Source organism: Calliopsis andreniformis, unplaced genomic scaffold, assembly GCF_051401765.1.
Source record: "Calliopsis andreniformis isolate RMS-2024a unplaced genomic scaffold, iyCalAndr_principal scaffold0001, whole genome shotgun sequence".
Lineage (NCBI taxonomy): Eukaryota > Metazoa > Arthropoda > Insecta > Hymenoptera > Andrenidae > Calliopsis > Calliopsis andreniformis.
The window spans coordinates 40,921,333-40,943,485 of record NW_027480422.1 but is presented as its reverse complement, the minus strand read 5'-3'; the positions used below and the strand labels follow the sequence as shown (position 1 = coordinate 40,943,485).

The following is a 22,153-nucleotide window of genomic DNA, read 5'->3' as shown; positions in this document are numbered from 1 at the left end:
GTCATGAAATGAAAGATGAACGAAGGCGAAGAGCTCCGAGTTATATCTGATAGATAATAGACAGTATTTACGTGTGACGGGTGTGCATGCACAAAAGTAAAAAAATTATATCGAAAGTTGACACTGTTAAGGTCTTTGTAAGAACTACGCAACGCGTTGTAAGAACAAGGACAATTCCCAAATTTCAATTATTATTATATATTATATATTAATTATTATATATCAATGCTGAAGGCTAACATTATGGGATATAATTTAAATTCGAATAAAGTAATATCACAAGCTAATAGTTTCATCGATTAAATTTTAATATCTGAATTCAAGGTTAGTTTAAAGTTATACTATACTAAGTCGATTGATTCGTCTTGACATCAGTTATAACATAATGTAATATAAAATACTTCCTGCCATTCAAAAAAGCACTGAATGTCCTTGAAAGCCCGTAAAAAAATGACTTTGAACAGATTTGTTCCTATCATTATATGCAACTCTTCAGATAACGTAACTTTATCCTAAGAAGTTTTTTGATATAATGACAACTAATGAAGACATTTAGGTGACCTGTTTCTTGTGACTTACCCTGTATAATTATATCAATATGAGTCAAATGCATTTCGCTTTTGAGTAGAATTCCATGCTAATTGATAATTAATTACATTCATTATTTAATATTTTCTTGCTTAGTATTTTATTATTGCATTGGAAATATTAATTTGTGGAATACTTTGAAATAGTAAATTAATTATTATTTAGATTCTAAAATATTTAGTGCTACGGTAATTTATTGTCATAAATTTTTTGATAAAATAATATGTACAGTTTACAGAAGTCTATTTTTTAACATAATAATGTGGATAGCTATAAATATCCATTAAAAAACTTACTATCATTATTTGAAATAAAATCATTGTGTAAAATTGCACAATACAAAGCTATATTCTTTCTTAGTTTATTAGATTATCCACATTGATAAATCATTTATCAACCTTTTAAAAAATTTTTCCAAAAAATCATTTTTCTCGAACATTATTAATAATTTCATTGTATTTTCTATACTTTAAAAAAACTAGCGTTTCTGTAGAATCAGTCAGCTATAACACTTAAAGAGACACTTATGTTACTAAATGCTTTTGACAATTGGGTGCAGTTTTAATCAACTCGTTAATTACCTAGCCGAGATACCGTTAGTTTGTTTCTGGTTTTGGTCTTTCGTGTGATTAATTCTGTGTCTTCATATCGGCCCGTATCATCTATATTATTTCTATCAATTAATGTAACAATTTTTAACTGTTATTAGTTAACAGTGACAACACTAACATTAACAAAATATAGGACAGATCTATCATCTTATGAGAGTTTGTGGATACACAGATGAGGCGTACACGTGTATCTCATCTCGAAGAACGACCACAGTAGAGTAGGTAGATCTCAATGCGTGACTGCAGTCAGAATAATGCTGAACCAAAATGAAATAAAAATCTTAACGAGTGAAAAATGGTGGCTCTGGAAAACTTGAGTTTCAAATTTTTTACACAGTTTTTCATCTTTAATAAGTTAAAAAAAAGTAGAAAGAGTTAAGATTCTTTGAAAATTTTTATAGAAATAAAGTAGGAATATTTTCTCGTTTACTAATTTTACCACTGTCAGTTATGTAAACAGTATGTTTTCGTACATCCACCGCTAGAAAATCACAGAGGGCGTTCGAAGGTCGGTATTTCAGAACCTGAGACATGAAAGTCCATAAGTTATCCAAGTTATCCTGCCTACTTGATAGTCAAGATATACTCATTTGCAATTGCATATTAGGTGTACCACTTGGATATATTTATTGTTCTGTTGCATTTTTCCCTACTTCCTTTCTTGCCTCTTCCAGTTTTCTTCTTTTTTTGACACTCCTATTCTTATTTTTCATACAGGATTTCTTCATTTTCTCAGTTTTCATTATTATTATGCGTCCTACAAGTAGAATCAGTAACGATTATCCATTCTTTTACGTGACCCCGACTCGACCTGGAGCTTAACTTTGAGAATGATTTTAATATCTTTTTTCTTACTGAATACTTTGGAGCGATAAAGTCTAGAAATAAAATACATTCTATTTATTTAAATCTACAACAAGATTGATTAAAAGGGGCAGTGTACTGTCTAAATTGATAAAAACAGACGTTGTAAGTTTGTATTAAATACGTATTTTTATTACAAATTATGAAATTGAGTTTAAGCTTCAGTCTTAATTCCATAAAGTATATAGAAGATATATCATTTACTTTAAGGAATATTTAAATTCTAATATTATTAGTTAACGAAAACTCTGATATAGATTTGATTTAACCCTTGCAATAGGGCATCTATTGAAAGAGATCAGGATCGACTCTACTGTTTTTATTTTTCCACCATATTCTTTCATGAACTTCCAAATATTTTAAAATTCCAAAAAATGTAGTTTAAGTTTTGATTTGCATAACCACACCAGCATGTTTTTTATTTTATAAAACTTTGGTAATCGTAAGAAGATGGTGTCGCCATCTAGTTATTGTGAACGGAAAGTAAAGATGGATTGACACAATTGGCACGACGCGACGTAGCCCTGGGGATTTAGTTGAGAAACGAGTCAATTGATATTTGGTGTGTAGTGCATCAAGAATATTACAAAATGAAAGTGCCCTCGTGATATTTTTCATGAAAACTTGCTTGGTGGAATTTATCTTAAACGCTGTTTGCTTTCTAAATACACCATGCTAGAATTTTAACCATACTGAAGAAAACGAACGTAACCAGTGTATCAGATTTTTGTTTATTACATTATTACTTGCTTAATAGGAAGCTATATTAACAGTGAAGAATTTATCAATTTCAACGACTGTACGTCGTGAATCATCATACCTAACACAAAGTGAGTGTCAACATTTTCATTACACTTTAACCAAACTATTCAATTTATCAAAGTACTTTTATATATTAAATAGAATTATAAATACACATAACTAGTAACAAGGAATATACTGCTTAAAGATTCAAATTAAAGATATGTCACAGAATTTTGAATTTGTTTAATATATATTGGATGTAAACAAGGGGTGATAGGGGAGTTTAAATGAACTGCAAAATATTCTATGTCATAGTGTCCAATTTACAGTAATAATACTTTAAAGTTACTGTTAAAGATAGTAAACAATAATACGAATAATAAAGTAATGTTATTTACAAACTATTTAATTAATATATAATATAATAGAACAATATCTTATGTAAAAGTCACAACATCTTGTGTCTTGTTTTTGACCTATTATTCTTGTAGAATTATGAATAGATGGACACAACATAAAATTATAAATGTATACAATTTAATTATATCTAAACATTTTGTAAAATAGTTTGAATGTTTTTATAATCGAAAGCTTAATTCTCTATTTTGCTTTTATTATTTCAATTATATTGACTTTTAATGATTGCTAACTATTAAACAGTTGTATTTGTTTTTTTAAGTTATAAGAGGTATATATACTAAGGTACACTTATTTAGAAAATGAAATAGGACATTTTATTAAATAAACTTTTTATGTTTTGTTTAATAATAATGATATGCATACATAAATTCAATATCAAGATTCTTATATCGAGTAACGTATAATATAAAACAACACATTTATTTTGTCATACATGGCTACATAGATTTTGCTTATAATTGATTTGCTTCGCATCTAGTTTTCTGCATTCAGTGTGCTCTTTTTCCATTGTTTCTTATCAGCGTTTTGATATTTGTTCTGTTGAACTTGACTAAGTGTTATGTTGCTGTGTCTTCTTCGTTTTTGGATATTGATCCACCTTCAGAATAATTAATTAGAAAATGAGTAGGTGAATCAAGTGATGATTGAAAGCAAACAAAATTAGAATACTGTAAAATCATTGCTACATGGGAACAATACCTATAACGCTTTCACGAACTTACATCCACATATATGACAAGAATGACTTCCAGTTCATTTTACTTTTATGTATTAATACATATAACAAATATTTTAAACTATTTGGCTGTTGAGAATCTAACTTCATTTTAAGTAAAACATTACTTCTTGGTTCCACTTTAATGTGATATTTTTTGTAATCAATGGAATATGAAAATGTCGTAAGTTGAATTTCAAAGTTTCTACTTCTATTAATGTGGACTGTGTAATAGCCAGGTGTCTGCTTGATTTGGTATGTTCCACATGCATACAGTCAGCGTAGAAAGTATTCGTATGTCAATCAGTTTTGAACGAAGCTTTGTAGAATTGTTGTTTATTAACTAATTTTTATAAAGAATGAGTTTGTCTATATTCTCTGAAATCTCTAAAATAGATATGGTGCAAAAAGTTAATAATTTGTATAATTAGCAAAAAAAAAAAAGAACAACCAACAGAAATATATAAATAATATGTACTTATATATAGAATAATAAGTGTTCGCACAGTTCTTATTTCTGACTGTTTACAGCACAGTTTATAACGTAAACACATTACATTATTGCTTCGTAATGGTTATAATTGACGTTATCAGTATGTAGGGAAACATTATCAGCATCAGTAGTGTCAAAATATTGCACTAATCAATATTATCATTGAAAAGTGGAACGAAAACATACGGAAACTACATAAGTAAAGCAAGTTATTATTAATTTGTGTAGTCTTTGTAAAAGTTTATCAGAAATTTCGTGGATTATAAGCAGATCTCGATCTTCTGTACGAAGTATAATCAATAGATATGGAGTTACAACTCGAGAATAACTCAAGAAGTGGATGCCCATAAAAAATTAATCAGTATCTGAATGAGTTATTATTAGGATAATAAAGCAAAAGCCGAAAATAAGTACAATAAAAATAGTTGAACGCTTAAAAGTAATTTAGAGATCGATTTATTTGGTGCTATTCTGCGTAGTGTTTTACACAATTAAGGGATCGTGGTCGAGTGGCCTGTAAAATATTTTTTATAAGTGAAGCGAATAGAGAAAAAAATTACAGTTCGCAAATTATAACATCAATATACCAATGAAGTGTTGGAGTAGAGTGATCTTCACAGATGAATGTACATTAATATGTTCAAGTTTGATGAATATAGTAGATACTATTTCAAGAAAAAGAAGTGAAGAACTGAAATTAGAAAACTTACGGTCTACAGTGAAACACGGTGAAGTGATTTCCGCAATTTTATTGTTTGGGATTACACGAGAGCAGCTGATGTTGGCATATTACAGTTTATTAATGGAATAATGAATCAAGAATATGTAAAGATTTATTGTTTTTAAAAAATTAGTTAATAAACTTTCACGACGTTTTGTTTGAAATTAATCAGTGAACTAATATTTTCTACACTTTTTGAATGAATGAAAATTTTACACAATGATTTGTGGTTTTCTAACTACTGTTGAGGCTTTCGAACTAAATTTTCAACAACGGACTGGAAAGTGCTATTGCAAAGAAGGAGAATGAGAGGACTTCACGTCTTTCGGGATTTGGCGGTCACTATTCTATATGATTGTCGGAGAATCTCCGACCAAGAGGGGAAAGTGAATCCCCCACACGTTCGACATCCTCTACCTCGCGTACCGTAAACAAGTTTGGAGGGTGTAGAACTTGTGGGTCATTTGCTTTTCTCTCTAGGCCAAGAACTGATGCTGCATATTCTTTTAAGGGATTGGTGGTACATTTGGGTATAATACTTAATTCCTATTGCTTGCCTTTTGTTGTGAAACTATTTGTTACTTATGATTGGATGATATTTGAAATCCTAAATTCTTATTAGTATCTTTCAAATATCTCACGTGAATCGAAGTTGAAGCATTCTTTCCACCCTGGGCTTACAAATCTTCCGATGACGCGATTAAGGGTGTTTATAACGCTGCCTGCGTCGAAGTTCAAGATATCAAAATTTGGTTTCAGTTGTTTTCAACGATCTTGGTCTTGCGATGCAACACATTATACTCTTTAACAAAGTAAAAATAATTGTGTAAACCGAAAGGTACTTTCTTAGGAAATATCGGGATAGAGTAGAAATAATAAAACACCCTAACAATGTCAGTAGATATCCAGGGTATTCGCGATAATTTGTACGAGGTTTTTTTTTCGTAAACAATAAACACCAGCAAAAAATGGAAGAGGAGGAAGTTGTAGTATATTTTACTGGCAATGTGATAACGTATTTCAATTTCTTGATTTTTCAATATTCTTCGAGAAACGAAAGTGACTTTCATTTTTTTAAATGGAATGCTACATATTTTTGTATATCATATGAAAACGTGCATTAACGAGTTCAACTATATAGTATATTATAGCTTTCAGGATTATACAAGATCAGAAACAAAAGAAATAAATTTAACTTCTCGCACTATTGTCTTCACTAGTATGTTATATTGATCAGACTTTAATATCTTGTTCAATGTGACTTCCATTAACAAGGATGTATTTCCGAGTTCTGGTGATCACACTTCCGATAACATCTCCCAGTGTTGCACTGGATCTGGATGCATACGTTTCTTTTAATTTAGTTTTCAAATCATCTAAATTTCTCGGCGGTGTACTATAAACAATATCTTTAGTATGTCCCCCGAAACAAAATCTAACGGTGACAAACCTGGGGATCTTACGAAGGTCATTTTATAGGTCCGCATATTCGAATTCATTTACTGTGAAACATACTATTCAAGAAATTTTACGATTATTAAATTTATTTTTATTATTTCTGACCTTGTATAATCCTGAAAGCCATAGTATACTATATGGTTGAACTCGTCTTAATGTACACTTTCATATGATACAAAAAAATATGTAGCATTCTATTTAAAAAAATGGTCACCTGCGTCTCTCAAAAAATATTGAAACTACAAAAAAATTACGACTCGTCTCGCTGTCAGTAAAATATACTATAACTTTCTCTTGTTCTATTTTTTTCTATCTACTGTTTACAAAAAAACACCGGTACAAATTATTGCGAACGCCCTGTATGTACAGGTTGCCATCGTAACTCAATATGGAGCTCCCTTTTTTCACTTTTTAATTATTCCGTGGATCAATTAAAGAGAACTCTGATTAGTGAGTAAAGATCTGAAATATGAGTTTTCATTCATACAGGGTGTTTCTAAACATATGGGACATTTTTGGAAGCTACTGAATACTAATAAATATACAGGATGTAATAGAAAATGTGTGGAACATTTTTGGAAGGTACATTCTAAACGCGAAAACAACGGAAAAGTGTATGTACATACACTTAATTTTTTAGTTGTACGTTATTTCAGGGATACGTAAATACTGGACCAAAATCAGTAAAAGATAACAAAAATGTGAGACATTTTTAGGGAATAGATTCTAGACTTAAGGGGCTAGGATCAGATATATCAGGGCGGCGACATTATTAACAAAATTAGGTAAAAATATTATTATATTTATATTTAATTATTATATTTTTCGTCCGTATATTAGAGGATTTTAGGCTGGGAAAGGGTCCATTCGATAGAGGAAGATTTAATTGAGTATGCTCTGATTATGATTTAATTAGATTCTCCTGATGTTCAGTAATATGAGTGTTAAGAGTAAAGCAAAAATCTATAATTCATAGCCATGAAATCAAAACATTTTTAGGTAATTTAGAGATTATTCTGAGCGAAATCATGACCAGAGTGCACTCGATTGAACCTTCCTCTATCGCGTGAGCCCTTTTCTAGCTCATAATCTTCTAATATAAGGACGAAAAGTGTAATGCCGTCTCGGCAGTGCTTTTTGCCAGGTTAGACATGTTCTCATTGTAGAGGAGAGTTCAGATATATTTGTTAGATATGTATTTATAAATAAAAATTCGTGTTAAAACATTACAGTATTTATGAAATAACTTCATGCGCAATAATTTAAATATTTAAAAACAAAAACACAAAATTGGCTTTCTATACTAGGTAGTATCGAACCTAGGACTTAGAAAGAAACTATCATCTGTGGTTATCCAATCGCCTTCCTTGAGAAATCTATTATTTTCTAAACATATGTCAATAGATTTGTTTTAATTGTTCATAAAAAATGCGTATTGACATAAGATATTCTATACAATGTCATCGTCTGATGTTCAAACTCGATACTAAAAGGTCATAAAAATCTCTGAGAGTTCCACCGAAAAGTCCGCTTCTAACATCAGTCGGCGAGTAAAAATATAAAGGCAATTGTGACGATCGCGTGGCTCGTTCTGCTTGCCGACGACTTGAACAGCTGAATACAGTGTTTCAAGAGTGAGAGAGTAAGTCTATTCGCCTTCTCTCTCGACTTTCCGAGGCTATCCGAAGTGGCCCGAGGGGCCGAGCTCACATACATGTGGCCCGTGCAATAATATGTGCAGTGGAGGAGGAATCACAGTGTGGCTCCATCTCGCATTCAGTAGGCAGTCACGTATCTATAGGTAATACTATTCTTATAACGAAAACTATAACAGCAGATACCGACCAAGCAATCTAGAAAAGTCACATGACTACTTTAGGCGCTTAAGAATAATGAAAGGAGTTCAAATGTACATGCGTCAAAAAATGCCCACTTTTTTAGTTATGCGCTATTTTATATCGTATAAGACGCTGGCTCATTACTTGCCTATACGATATGCTATTCCATTTAAAATCCTGCTAAAGTAAGAAATATTCCGATCTTTTAAATAACTAGATTGCGGTTATCAACTCTCAAGGGGGCAATACACTATTCACCATACAAAATAGCGTATAATTAAAAAATAAACGTTTACTTTTCAAAAATATCCGACATTTTTTGTTACATTCTGTATATTTATTGGCGTTCTGTTGTAGACGAATTCAGTATAACATTATCTATTATTTGTCAGCCGTGCTGGGTCTTCATAGATTCAAAGCAGCACCAGTACTGCCAAAATGTTTTCTAGTGGCGTCATAGAGTAGAAGAGTGGGAGTACTGCAGGTAGTACAGTCAAGTATCATGCTATACCCTCATTCTTGTACTTTATAACGTCACTATAAAACATTTTATCCCAAGGTTAGATAGCGACCACCGTATGACCGCCCACTGGTACCATTCGTTCTGCACCAGTACAGAAGCTAGCTTGCCGCCAGCTAGTCGAATAGTATGAATCATCCCTATGACGTCACCAGGAGACATTTTGTCCCGGCATATGGCAATAGTACCAGGAACGGTTGCGGCCTACTATAGCTATCGGTTAAAAATAGCTTTAACTTCTATTATTAAATAATTTAATATCTACATCATTTTTCATGTGCATGCAGACGTCTAATGACTATTTACATATGTGTTGATAGAAATCTTATGAAGTTTAACCTTCAAGTGGTGATCACCGTTTTAATATCACTAGTGGTGACTCGACGTCAAATTGACTTCGTATCACTAGTGGTAACTTGTCGTCAAGTTGACTCCGTATAGTTTTTTTCATTTATTTTTTTTTTTATTTTAATTTATTAGCTCATTATAAGTGTTCCATACACATACGAAATTTTGTTTTTCATTCAGCTCTTCTTGGTAAGTAGTAACAGCGATAATATTCCTCCAAATGTTTCACGCAGTTTCCTTCCTTTATTAAACGGTTATAATCCGTTCCGCCTTCAAGAATTTATAAAGCTTCTCTCGTTCTAGCACTTTCTGGTCGAAGGTCGATTAGTTGCAGCATCTCTTCGCTCTGTCGAGTCTTCGTGCCCCGGATGACACTTCCCGTATTGCTCAGGGCACGAAATCTTTCGATAGCTCCGATTCGCCTCAGCTTCCTCTTTCTGCTACCTTCTGGTACCTTTCCTTCGATCGGCTCGTGTCCTCTTCGGCTTCCCGACTATAACAGGGGAAGAAAATAGGATTAATAACCACCACCTTTTTTATATATACGTTAGCAAATGTCTATAAACTATCCTGCTCTATTTACACGTTTACGCTATGTACAAGTTTCTCTTTTATACTAGTGATGCGTAGGGATAATACTTTCATTGCTAAAGTTCTAGTCTCGGCATCCTCTCCGTATCACTAGATTCTAGGTCATCTTCTGTGACCCTAGCCAGCCCTACCAGGCCTCTCCTTTCCAGTTCTCTTTCGAATGATTCCTTTTCCTTGAGTATCTCTCTGCAGAATTTGCTGAAAGTATTCCACTGAAAGCTCGCTTCTAGGACCTTTTCCGCGATTTGCTCTGCTTCTAAAGGTTTGGTTGTTCATAGCTCTCACCACAGCTCCTTTCTCTTTACGTCCCATCGAAGATACTTGATTAAAATGTGCTCTGTCGTGTTTGGATCGTTGCAGCCGTACAAGCATGACTCGTTTTCCATCTTCTGAATGCGTTTCCTGAAAACATTAAACAATCCATGCCCCGTTTACGCTTGGGATAAATAGAAGTCAACCTCTCCGTGGCTTCTCTGCATCCAGGTTAAGTCCGGGATCTACCTGAACGTCCACCTTCCCACGATCGAGTTCTCCCACTTGATATGCCATCTTGCCATGATCAACTCGGAAGCGTGTTTTTTGGTAATCTTTTTGAAGATCCTCTCCCGGTCGGCGTTCTGTCCTCGTGACCTGATCTCTTCCTCTGTCTCTGCCCTGATTTTCCCCAGGTCAAGGTGTCCCACCGGTGTCATACCTCCCTCTTCACGTAGGTCGCCTTCCATTATGGTCGCTTTACCGCTTTTGGTGGTTGCATGGAATGCTCTATACGTTTCCTGTCTCTCCTTGAGTTTTAATAGGATCGGTGCACATCCTGCGAGGGCGCATAGAGTGTCCACGGGCACCATTCTGTAGGCAGCCACTACCCTGGCCAGTCCCATTCGCTGCGTTCTCGTCAGAAGCTCGCAGTTTACCTTCGAGTATGCCGCTCCATACGTAATGATCGTCTCCATTACATTGTAGTAAAGGCGTCTTTTCGTCTGCTTCGGTCCTACCAGATTACTCAATAGTCTGCTGATCGCTGACATTATTCTTACCGCTTTATTGGTCACTGTTTTTATGTGTTCTCTGTAGTTCCGTTTCACGTCTGTCGTGAGGCCAAGATACTTTATACTCTCTTACGGTGTGACTTCGTGACCATCGCATACCAATCTCGGCTCCCTCCCTGTCCTCTTATCGTTTAGGAACATAGCCTTAGTTTTTTAAGTGGCTAGCTTTAGTCTTTTGCCCCTCAACCACTCATGAATTCGTCCCACGATGTTGGTCACTTTCGTTTCTAGGTCTTTCAGCATCCGATCTGTAATTACGATGCCAATGTCGTCGGCAAAGCCGAGTATTCTGCAGCCTCTCGGTAATCTCATAAATAGCAGTCCGTCGTACACCAAATTCCATAGCAGAGGTTCCAGAACTGAGCCTTGAGGTACACTCATTTTCATCTCTAGCTCCACCGTGCCTTGCTGCGTCCTAAAAGTAATGTATCGCTTTGAAAAATAATTCTTCAGTGTTTTTACTAAGTACACTTGTAGACTCTTCCGCCTGGATTCCGTGACTATGTCCCTCCACCTTAACGTATTAAATGCATTTCTGATGCCTAAAGTAACCATCAGCGTATACTCTCTTTTCTGTACCGCTTTTTCTGCTTCTCTCCTTACTTCTTCCAAGACGTCGATAGTAGATTTCCCCTTGGTGAAACCATACTGGTTTCCCAACTCCGAATAGGTAATAGTGAAATGACGTCAATTTGACATATCCTTAGATGGAGGTGTATTCTAGTTATATTAAGCGGTTATGTCTAGTCAGAAATTAGAAAAAAAATTAAGTTATTGTTTTTTTCTCCGCTTTTCGAAAGTATTGTATATAGAGAATATTCCCTCAAAATTTCAGATTGATCCGACTAAAATTAACAAAGTTGCAGGCATTCAAAGTATACGCTACGCTTGTGCTTATGGAGTAGGTACAAAGCGGTAGCTGCAAGCGCGGCGAAAGCCGTCCCTTTCTACCTGCGTATATGAGTCATTTATTAAGTCATATATTAAAACATACTTTTATTAGGAGGTGCAAAAGGTTTTGTACATTTATAGTGGGTAAATCCAAAAAATTTTCGGGTCTCGGTAAAACGAAATCCAGAGATTTTTTCAGTATAGCGATTGACACGGAGTTGACTAGATCGTGTATTTACCAAGAATCGTCAACAAGGTTCTAGAGATTTACAAAAGATGAAGGGTATCCGAAAGTCAAGACTGAAAAAATAGGACACAAACTTTTAATCCAAAAACTGCTGAAAGTGGTGAAAGTTTTAATGCGATTGCAAAAAAAATTATGTTGCAGGAAGATATTCTTGTGTCTCAAGACAGTTCTATAGAATGCAGAATTTTAAATTTTATTAGTGTCTTTGCTGCAATTTTCAGTTTTGTTAAGTGCAAAATATGTGAAAGTGATATAAAATTTCAAACGGCAAATACTCGTGGACTTGGATTTAAAACTGTAGTGATATGTGATAAGTGCGCGTCTCGATCAATTCCTTCATGTTCTTTTATTGGACATACGTATGAAATTAACAGACGCTTTATATTTACTATGAGAGTGCTAGGGCTTGGTCTGAAAGGTTGCCAAAACTTTTGCGGGTTGATGAACATGCCACAGTTCTTTTTTCATGTTACATATGATGCTATTGTAAATAATATACTTGATTGTGTGGAAGAAGTTTTTAATAACCTTTTTAATAAGGCTGTAACTGAAGAAAAAGAAGAAACGTCTACAAAACAGAATATCGCAAATGCAAGTGAATTAATCGTGTCATGGTACCTGGAAAAAACGTGTTTTCACATCATTGCGTGGAATTTCTTCAATTATCGGTTACTACACCGGAAAGATTATTGATATCGTCATAAAAAGTTCTTATTGCAAGATATGCGAGTTTTGGGAGAAGAAAAAGGATACATAGGAATATGAAGAGTGGCTTGAAACACATACCAGTGACTGCATAGCATATCACGAGGGATTGTCTGGAAAAATGGAAGTTGCCGGAATTATTGAAATGTTCAAACGTTCAGAAGAAAAATATTGTATGAAGTACATTAACTATGTTATATTGGAGATAGAGATTCAAAAACCTACAGTGGCATCGTAAATTTTGCTCCTTATGGGGACAATATTCTTATTTTCAAAAGAGAGTGCATAGGACATGTGCAACAAAGGATAGGGAGCTGATTGCGCGCGTGTAAAAAGAAAACTAGGGGACTTCAAGGGAAAGGCAAACCGACTGGAAACATGATCGACAAACTAACAGTTTATTACGATTTAGCGATACGTTGAAATTATGAGTCAGTAGATAAAATGAGAGACATGATATGTGCCCCATATTATCATCACAGTTACGACCATACCAAATGTCCTACTGGAACCGAGTCATGGTGCTCTTGGCAGGTCTTGGTGCTCGGTATCAATACGATTACAAACTACTACCTAAAGATGTTCTTGATGCCATTAAACCAATATACGCTGAGCTTTCTAAAGACAGCTTATTAGAAAGATGTGTGGGCGGATTCAACTCAAATACTAATGAAAGCTGCAACTAACTAATATGAAAAATAACTCGAAAAATTATCCCCAGTGGATTGAAAACGGTTGAATTGGCTGCGTATATCTCTGCCTTCGGGGCAGAGACATTTTCACAAATGTTTGAGGCCATGGGAGTACACAATGGCCCAAATGCCCACCAATATGCAGCAAGAAAAGACTCTCTTCGCCTCGAAACGGCTGAGCGCCGCACGCGGGAATCCACCCGTGAAGCAAAAATGCATCGTCCCGATATGGGCCCGGAATCGATGATTCTATGTAAGTTGGTAAACAAACATTTTATTTCAATGTAAATTTATCTTAAAACTTTAAACGAATTTTTCTCGAAACCATGTTTTCAAAATCGGTGACCACAATATCTAACTACTGTATCGATTTAATTCAAACTTTACAAGCTTATTATAGATAAGATAAACTAGTCTTTGAACGAAGGATTTCTTTTTGCGATACATAATTTCTTTTTATTAATAGAAAAATGAGTGAAATTTTCATCGAAAATCGTAAGATTAATTTCAAACGCCCGCCATTTTGTTCGAAATGACTATATCGAAATACCCTTCGTTCAAGGTCTAGATAATTTTATACATAAAATAAATCTATTTCGTTTTTTGATTTCAGATGACCCCAATCTAAGCAAGAGTGGTCACTGCGCACCGCGTTTCATCAGAGGATCTCTAGCAAAATTAATATACTGTCGTTATTTTTGTTCATTTTTTGTTGAAAAAATCACAAAAACTTCGTAAAGACATGTGCCTTCAAATACATGAACTGTTTTTTCTGCAAATTTTATACTTAAAAAAAAAAAAAATTCCTTAAACCACGGTTTTTTTGGCCTCCTGACTAGACATGACCCCTTAAGACGATATTATTTGTTATTTTTTAGACAATTTTATTATATTTATAACATTTCGTAAACAAAATATATTTTTTGTTAATACAATTACAATAATGAATCTTATTTCGATACACTTAACAATAATGCAACTGTTGAATGAGGTTTGGGTGCATGAATAACAACCACTACTATATATAATATAACTATCTGTATATAATGTAAGTGCTTTACTGATTAATTAAGCTTGTCTCATGGACTGGACAAGAGCAACGGCAAAAGAGAAGGCCAGAATGAAAATCAGCCGTAAAGGCCCCAACTCGTGGAACAAACTCGAATAATCCTAACGCGCATGCGCACTTTGAATCTGTTTCCCCAACACTCCCTCTTTCAAAGTGCTCCTTTAATTTCGCAGATCATGTCAATATTTTACAACGTCTTCCATATATTCTTTGCATCGTACTTAACCTAATCCCCTAGATTTAACAAATCAACGCATGTTCTTAACTTATTTTTTGGTAACGATTTTGTTAATACATCCGCTTTCATCTCATTCGTACTTGCATACTTTACATCTATTTCACCGCGTTCTTGCATTTCTCACGAATAGTGATAACGTATATCTATATGCTTACTTCTACGGTGGTACATATTATTTTTGCTTAGTCTAATTGCACTTTGATTATCGCAGTATATAGTGGTTTTATCACACACAAAATTATTAAAGTTCATGTGAAAGGGCGACTTGGTTTCTTGGTTTCCCCAGCTGATGGGATCTCCCACCAGAAGGCTCACGTATGCTGAGCGAGACCTCCTTCCGTTCTCGTCTCTTGTCCAGTCGGCGTCGTCATATAATTCCAATTGTTTACCTGTAACTGAATAATTTATACCATAATCTATAGTATATTTCAAATATCGTAAAACATGCTTCGCAGCTTTCCAATAATAATTTGAAGAGTTTTCGTTGAATTGGCTGAGCATGTTTGCCGCAAATGCTATGTCTGATCGAGTGGTATTTGACAGATATATTAAGGCTCCTACGAGTTCTCTATACGGTATTTTGGTCAGGTCTTTTGTGTCCGTGTCTTCTTGATTAAATATTTCTTGAGGAACTAATGGTGTGCTTGTAGGTTTGCAATCCTCCATGCCGAATTTCTTTCATGTTTCTTCAATATATTTGCGTTGAGACATTTTGATTTGCCCAGTATCACCTCTCCTTTCGATAGATATGCCTAGGATGTTAGTTACTTTACCTAAATCATTTATCTCGAACCTTCTTTTCAATAATTCTTTTATTTTTATTACCTCTTGCAAATCACTAGATGCTAGTAATAGATCATATACGTAAATAATTATTATTAAGCCCATGCTTCTAGTATTATCAAGATAGACACACGGATTAATTTGAGAATTTGTTAGACCGACGTTTTTCAGGTGCTTGTCCAAGATTTGGTACCAATTTCGTTCCGCTTGCTTGAGACCGTACAGTGGTTTTTTGAGCTTGCATACTTTATTCTCTCCAGCTGTTTGTACGAACATTTCTGGCTGTTGCATGTACAGGGTATCTGTCAGTTCTGCCTGCACATATGCAGCGACGACGTCCATGTGGTGAACGTGCATTTGGTCTCCACCGCTCCTGCAGACAAAGTTCGTATCATTTCAAACCTGGCTGCAGGCAAACACCTCATCGAAATCGATTCCTTTTCCCTGCTCGTTTCCTCCGGCTACCAGTCTTGCCTTTAATTTGTTTACTGTGCCATCTTAATTTCTCTTTATTTTAAATATCGTATTGCTCTTCACTTGCGTAAGCAGCACGATGGTATATTTTCTTTGGCCTACCCGGGGCTCCGCTACGCAATAACTTTGGATGACCTCTTGCCCTTTTGCATATTAATGTTTCTTCTTCTGTGTTATCCTTGTCATCTTGAGCGTCATCGTCTTTTTCTGGATCACTTTCCATCAAGTCCTCTTGTGTGCTTTCTTCTTGTTGCCCATCGGTCTCCGTCGAGTTTTCATTTTGGAATGTACGTATTGCTAGTTCAGTTCCCGAATTTTCGTAATTTCTAACTTCTTTATGAAGGCTCACGTCTTTTCGTTTTACTATGTGGTTAGTTTCACGTTCCCACAACCTATATGCTTTTAACTCTTGATCGTATCCAACCAAAACGTATTCTTTACGGTTTCCTTATTTTTATACATGTGTAGGGGGAAGTGGGGCAGATTGATGCAGAAAAACTAAATTTCATATTTTATGCAACAAAAATGAGTAAAGTAATAAAATTGTTTGCTTTATGCATATCATAACTAATCAATATTATAATAGCAACCAAAAGAATAATTAAAGGTAGAAGATAATGAGAATATAATAACTTGAGTAAAAAATGGGTTTTGTATCATTCTGCGCCATCTACGGTGCACTTAGATACATTGGATGGGGCACTTTGATACAAAGCGTAAATTGTATGAGAATGGTAATTATTTACAAAAATTTAACGAAAAACACCATTTTTAATGTGAAAGATCATAATCAGTCTTACAATTTGTTACTTAAAATCTAAATTACGTATCAAAACTAACAATGTTTCACATTTATCATAAACTTTATGGCAGGTTTTTTAAACAAAACATCAAAACTTATATTAATCTTTAATCAAACATCTATCTATTTAAAAATAAACTTTGGGAAAACTAAAAAATAGGAACTCACATTAACTAGTCATAAATAAAAATATAAACAAAGTGCTATTTAGCTTCTATTGCACATTAAATCCACTTAAGTCAATAGAAAAAGTATAAAGAGATGATGTTCGAGATGTTTTTCGAAATTTTTCAATGCGATGTTGCAAAGTTGCAGCTTTGATCTTGTCAGCTGCCCTCCCTATAGATAATCTTTTCGATACAACTTCGGATATAGCAGTTTTTACATTCTCCTCATTAATACTTCCTCTATCAGTCTTAGGTTTGTACGTTCGCACCATTTTCTGAAAAACAGAATAACTAGTTTACAGATTTCATGCAAACTTGTATATTAGGACACTATTGTATACTAGCGGTTAATTATTCTAGCACTTTGATGCATATCAATGTACCCCCTGTCTTAGTGTATCAAAGTATCCCAGCGAACATTTTCAAGAAACTAACAATTATTTATAAAACCACTGAACTTATTTAAAAGTCACGTGCAATTCTGATTACTAAATAGAATAACTTACCTTTGATATTTTTAATTATTAACTAAATGATGTAAAACAACGTTGGAACACTTTCACACTTCACGTAATTTTTTAGTTGGCGTGCTAAAAACACACGTACTCTTGTCAAACGCCAAAGGTCAAATTGCGGGCACCGCGGTCGCAACTGGTTTGTTCACTCATGTCTAGGCACGTTTTAGTGATGTTGTGGCATGAATAATGTTTTTCGATTGTTAAATATGGTTAGTGTATCAATGTGCCCCACCTCCCTCTACTGTTGCCCCGCTGTCCAGGCACCATTCGTCTGCAGTGATCGGACTGGTATTTAGAGCAAAGGCAGTCATCGCCTCTTCTTTGTTGCTTTTTGACGGAGTAAATTTCTTTCTTCTTCTACAATATTTACTTATGTGATCGACCTTTCCACATGTATAACATTTGTCATTGGATTTTCTATATTGGTTATTTTCATATTTCGATTTATGAAAAGGTTCTCATTGTAACATGTTGTTCTTCACAGCTCCTTGATCTGTTAATAATGCTGCTTTCCTGTTGCAGTCCTTTATAACCTGATTATCTGCTTTCCTGATATCTTCTTCGAGCAGTTTTACCTTTAATTCGTCTAAGGTAGGCATCTTTACCCTTGATCAGATGGCGATGAGGATAATAACATTATTGGTATTACAGTGTCTGGCAATTTTATGCCTGCTTCAGTGAGTTGCTCTACTTTATCAATGAAATCGTCAATGTACTGAGCCATATTGTGATTACTTTCCTTTTTCATTCTATACAGTTGTTTGAAGAGGATGCGCTATTTCATGGGTCCTTTTGACTTATGCACTTTCTTCAGTGCCTCCCATGCTTCCAGTGATGTCTCAGCTCGTTTCACATGGTTAAATTGAGATTTGTGTAGACTCAGAATGATTAAATCGGGGGCTTTCTCGACTTTCGCGGTCGATGCGACTTCATTTTCTTCAGTCTTTATTATTGTACAGTTTACGTAACCCCAGAATTCATTGAGCCGCAAAATACTTTTTATTTGGATTTTTCACGATTTGTAATTATTATTACACAACTTTTTAATTTTCTGTACGTTTGAACAACTCATCGCGGCCGATTTATGTTTCCCTAACACGTGGCTGTGGTCACACTTAACCTCACTTTTTGGTTATGCTTCACTTTTCACTTTTTATTTTTAATTCCTGGGCTCACAACCTGTTGAATGAGGTTTGAGTGCATGAACAACAACCAGTACTATATGTATATATATATACAATATATCTGTACATAATGTAAGTACTTTACTGATTAATTACGCTCGTCTCGCGGACTGGACGAGAGCAACGACAAAAGAGAGGGCCAGAGCGAAAACCGGCCGCAAGGCCCCCAACCCGTGGAAAAAACTCGGATGATTCTAACGCGCATGCGCACTTTGAATCTGTTTTCCAACAGCAACAATACAATTTAATACAAGATTAATAATTCCAGAATAGAAAATGTAGACATTTACAGTACTTATGCAGAGTCAATTTAACGTCAATTTATCACTATTGTAGTGATACGGAGTTAATTTGGCGTACATCACCACTAATGTTAGGAGTCAATTTGATGTATGTCACCACTGTAAGGTTAAAGCAATTATTACATGTGCTGGTGATTATGAAGGTGCTCTAAATCCAAGATTTAAGAAAAGTTATTTTATTAATCTAATCATATGGAAATGAACCATATTACAAAAACTGAAAACATAAATTTTGAAAAACTTTTTGACTTATATCAGTAACTTATATAAGTTACTTTAAAACATTCAGAAAGTAAGTGGTAGAGTACCTCAATTTAATCACAATATGTCAAAAGACATGATGTCCGATCTGCCTTCTGTTTGCAGTAATAATGCTTTAAAGTTAACATATCTGTACGGTATAAACTAATAGTCGGAGGATTTTGTAATTTTGTAGATGTATTGGGGAGGACGAATAGAAGAAGAAATTCTCAACTCATTTTGTTACATCTCTTACGATTTGATTTGTATAAAGCTTTAAATATCGAAAATGTTGGAGGAAAAGAACATGCATAACACACACAGATGGAGTGTAGACCAAAAAACTGTCGGCAGTCAGCTGTTCAAGATGTCCAGGAGATAAAAAAAGCAAGGACAGTAGGAGTCCCATTGAAGAACTTGTATCTACGAGGGTCTTAGTACGTGTTAAGGGCCTACCGAAACAAACAACCTTCCCCAGGAATTAAATGATTTGAACTCGTCGGTTCAACGTGACGGGCCGTATGAACTCTATTCTGAAATAGCTGGATTCCTTACCTCTACTTTCCTATAGAGTGGTGATAGCGGATTGGCCAACCATAGACCACGAATAGTGATTACGTCTTCCAAAGAAAGTAAAAATAATAAAAAGTATAGTGTTTTGGAAAATTCCACAAGTTGTGGGTATTTGTCTTCTTAAGAATTTTCCGTGAGCCAGGTTGTCGTTATCGCCGTTGTAGAGTGTAGGAGTGGAGGGGCCTTGCTGAAGTCAAATGACTGTAGAAGGGCTCGTTTCCCAGCGGCTTTGTAGGCCGAGAAAGTAGGATAAAAGACTAGAGGTGGAGCGCAGACCGCCACTTCGTCAAGCCTGGTTTATGTCAACGGACCCTTTCAATGTGTTTGTATCACTGATATACGCGAGATACTCTTCGTTTCAAAACATAATGCTAGCTTTAAGATATTATTATTACAAAACGAAAGCAGATCAGATATTGTGTTATCTTGCATCTTGAAATTCAATTGAGATATCCTACTACCTCTCAAAATATTACAATTTATACTTGTTACAACCTATATAAAAAATATTTGAATAGTCTTAGATTAATAATGCTACGAGAATTTTACAAACGTAACATTATCGTTTAAAAATGGATATCCGTATAGAAAGAATATGATTTTATTGCAGGAATTGGAGAAGATAGGGAGCCTAGTGCGAGCACGTTCAAGAACCGTGGTTGTTGGTGAATGGTGTTGCAGATAGACTCGGTGTGGGGTTGGGCGTCACCCCCGCTGCGCCTCCAGCTAGGGGGGTCTAGGGGCGCCTCGGGGAGAGCGACCGCAGGCGCCCCATCCTCACAGAGGATGGGTGAAATGGTTGTTGAACGCGCGCCTTCCCCAGCCCGCCTCAGTCATACATCTGAAAAACATCCTCGTGCAACGCTTACGGAACTCAATGTACTTCGTCGACATCGAGAACTTTGTGATGTCGTACTCAATGTTGGCTCTAGAAAGATATTTGCGCATCGTGTTATTCTCTCAGCGTGTAGTCCGTATTTCAGGTAAAGTATTTTATTTCTAATTAGCAAGCTAATAACAGACGAGGAAATTAGCTGAAGTGATAGTTTCCGATTTTAATGAAACTTCGCAGACTTGTAGAGTCAATTACGACTCTAACGAAAATATTTGAAACGTATTTTTTATTGACTTTTATTCATCATAAAGGTGCAAGAATGAACTCAAAATTGGGGATGGAAAATACATATGGCCTAATAGCTGAAAGATTATCGTGTATAGTAAAAATGTTTGAATTGGATGATTATACAGGGTGACCCAAACTAAGTGCGGGAGCCGGAAATGGGAGATTCCTGGGATGATTCTAAACAACATTTTCCTTTGCAAAAATATCTTCCGAAGCTTTGTTAACGAGTTATTAACGAAAAACCCCGACCAATCAGAGAGCGCGAATAGCGAGCGTTCGGCCGACTAGCGACAGGGCACAAACGCGGAGCGTTTGCTACTCACCGTGCTCGAGGGTCATACAAAAAATTCAAAATGTGTACGTCAATGCTCAATTTCTCCTAAACTATTGGATGAAAAATTATGAAACAAATCAGGGACACGTTAACTATTGAGACACATATTACAGAATTTTTTCAGATTTTTAAATTAATTATCTAAGTTGTAAAAAATAAAAAACGGGGAAAAAGAATTTAAAAAAAAATAAAAAGCAATGTTTTCGTAGTTCCTACGGATTGTACGTTATTTTACTCTGTATTAAAACATTGAAAACTGTACAAGAACACTTATTTCATAATGAATGAACGAAAATTGGACGTATTAGTTGCTGTAATCGGTAAAAAATACGGAAACATTAACATTTATTTTTTTTAATTATGGCGGACCAAAGCAAAATGTTGACGAACCGAACGATGTCCGTAGCAACGCGTTATTTCGCGAATTTAATGTTGAAATAACTGATTCAACTCTATCACAAACGCTTGATAGAGGGACGAAAAACTAAGTCGCGAAACCTCTCGGTTGTAATTCGTCGAAGTCTCTAATCGTTTTTAATCGTTTCTAATCGTTTCTGATTCTTCTTTCCGGAGTTTGCTTGCTCCTCAGCTCTTCCGATTCGCGCGTTCGGGGATGTCAATGTTTTTGGGCGTTGACGAAAGCTCGCGATCGATTTGTCCATCGACCCGAGGAAGGAGGATCCCCAATCGCTCCGATAGGGGTGGAACGGGCTCTCCCTGGTCAGTCCGCGGCGGTGGTGGTGGAAAGTCCCCGATCATCCCTCGGTGGTGGTGGAGGAATCTCTCCCTCAAGTCGAAGGTTCGCGAAAACTGGGGAGGAAGATCGAACCCCGGAATAACGCGGCTGGAACGGG

The 22,153-nt window shown here is 35.3% G+C and overlaps 3 protein-coding genes across 6 annotated transcripts in view; 2 read left to right on the top strand and 1 right to left on the bottom strand.

Moving 5' to 3' along the window:
- Nucleotides 1-2,599: 2,599 nt before the first annotated feature.
- The window catches only part of Dbo (Kelch-like protein diablo), a 37,485-nt gene continuing 17,931 nt past the window's right edge, over nt 2,600-22,153 (top strand). For all 4 annotated transcript variants that reach the window (XR_013003065.1, XM_076390205.1, XM_076390202.1 and 1 more), the window contains exons 1-2: nt 2,600-2,893; nt 20,453-20,825. Coding sequence is in view for 3 of the 4 variants with exons in the window: in XM_076390205.1 (XP_076246320.1) it covers nt 20,512-20,825 (314 nt within the window). In the remaining variant the exon portion in view is untranslated. The remainder of the gene's footprint in view (nt 2,894-20,452; nt 20,826-22,153) is intronic.
- On the top strand, nt 13,211-14,364 carry LOC143186481 (uncharacterized). The gene is made up of 3 exons (XM_076390160.1): nt 13,211-13,479; nt 13,522-13,745; nt 14,106-14,364. Exons 1-3 carry the CDS (start codon nt 13,259-13,261, stop codon nt 14,228-14,230), a joined length of 570 nt encoding a protein of 189 aa, XP_076246275.1. The 5' UTR covers nt 13,211-13,258; the 3' UTR covers nt 14,231-14,364.
- On the bottom strand, nt 14,920-15,465 carry LOC143186480 (uncharacterized). Its single transcript, XM_076390159.1, has one exon. It carries the CDS (start codon nt 15,463-15,465, stop codon nt 14,920-14,922), a length of 546 nt encoding a protein of 181 aa, XP_076246274.1.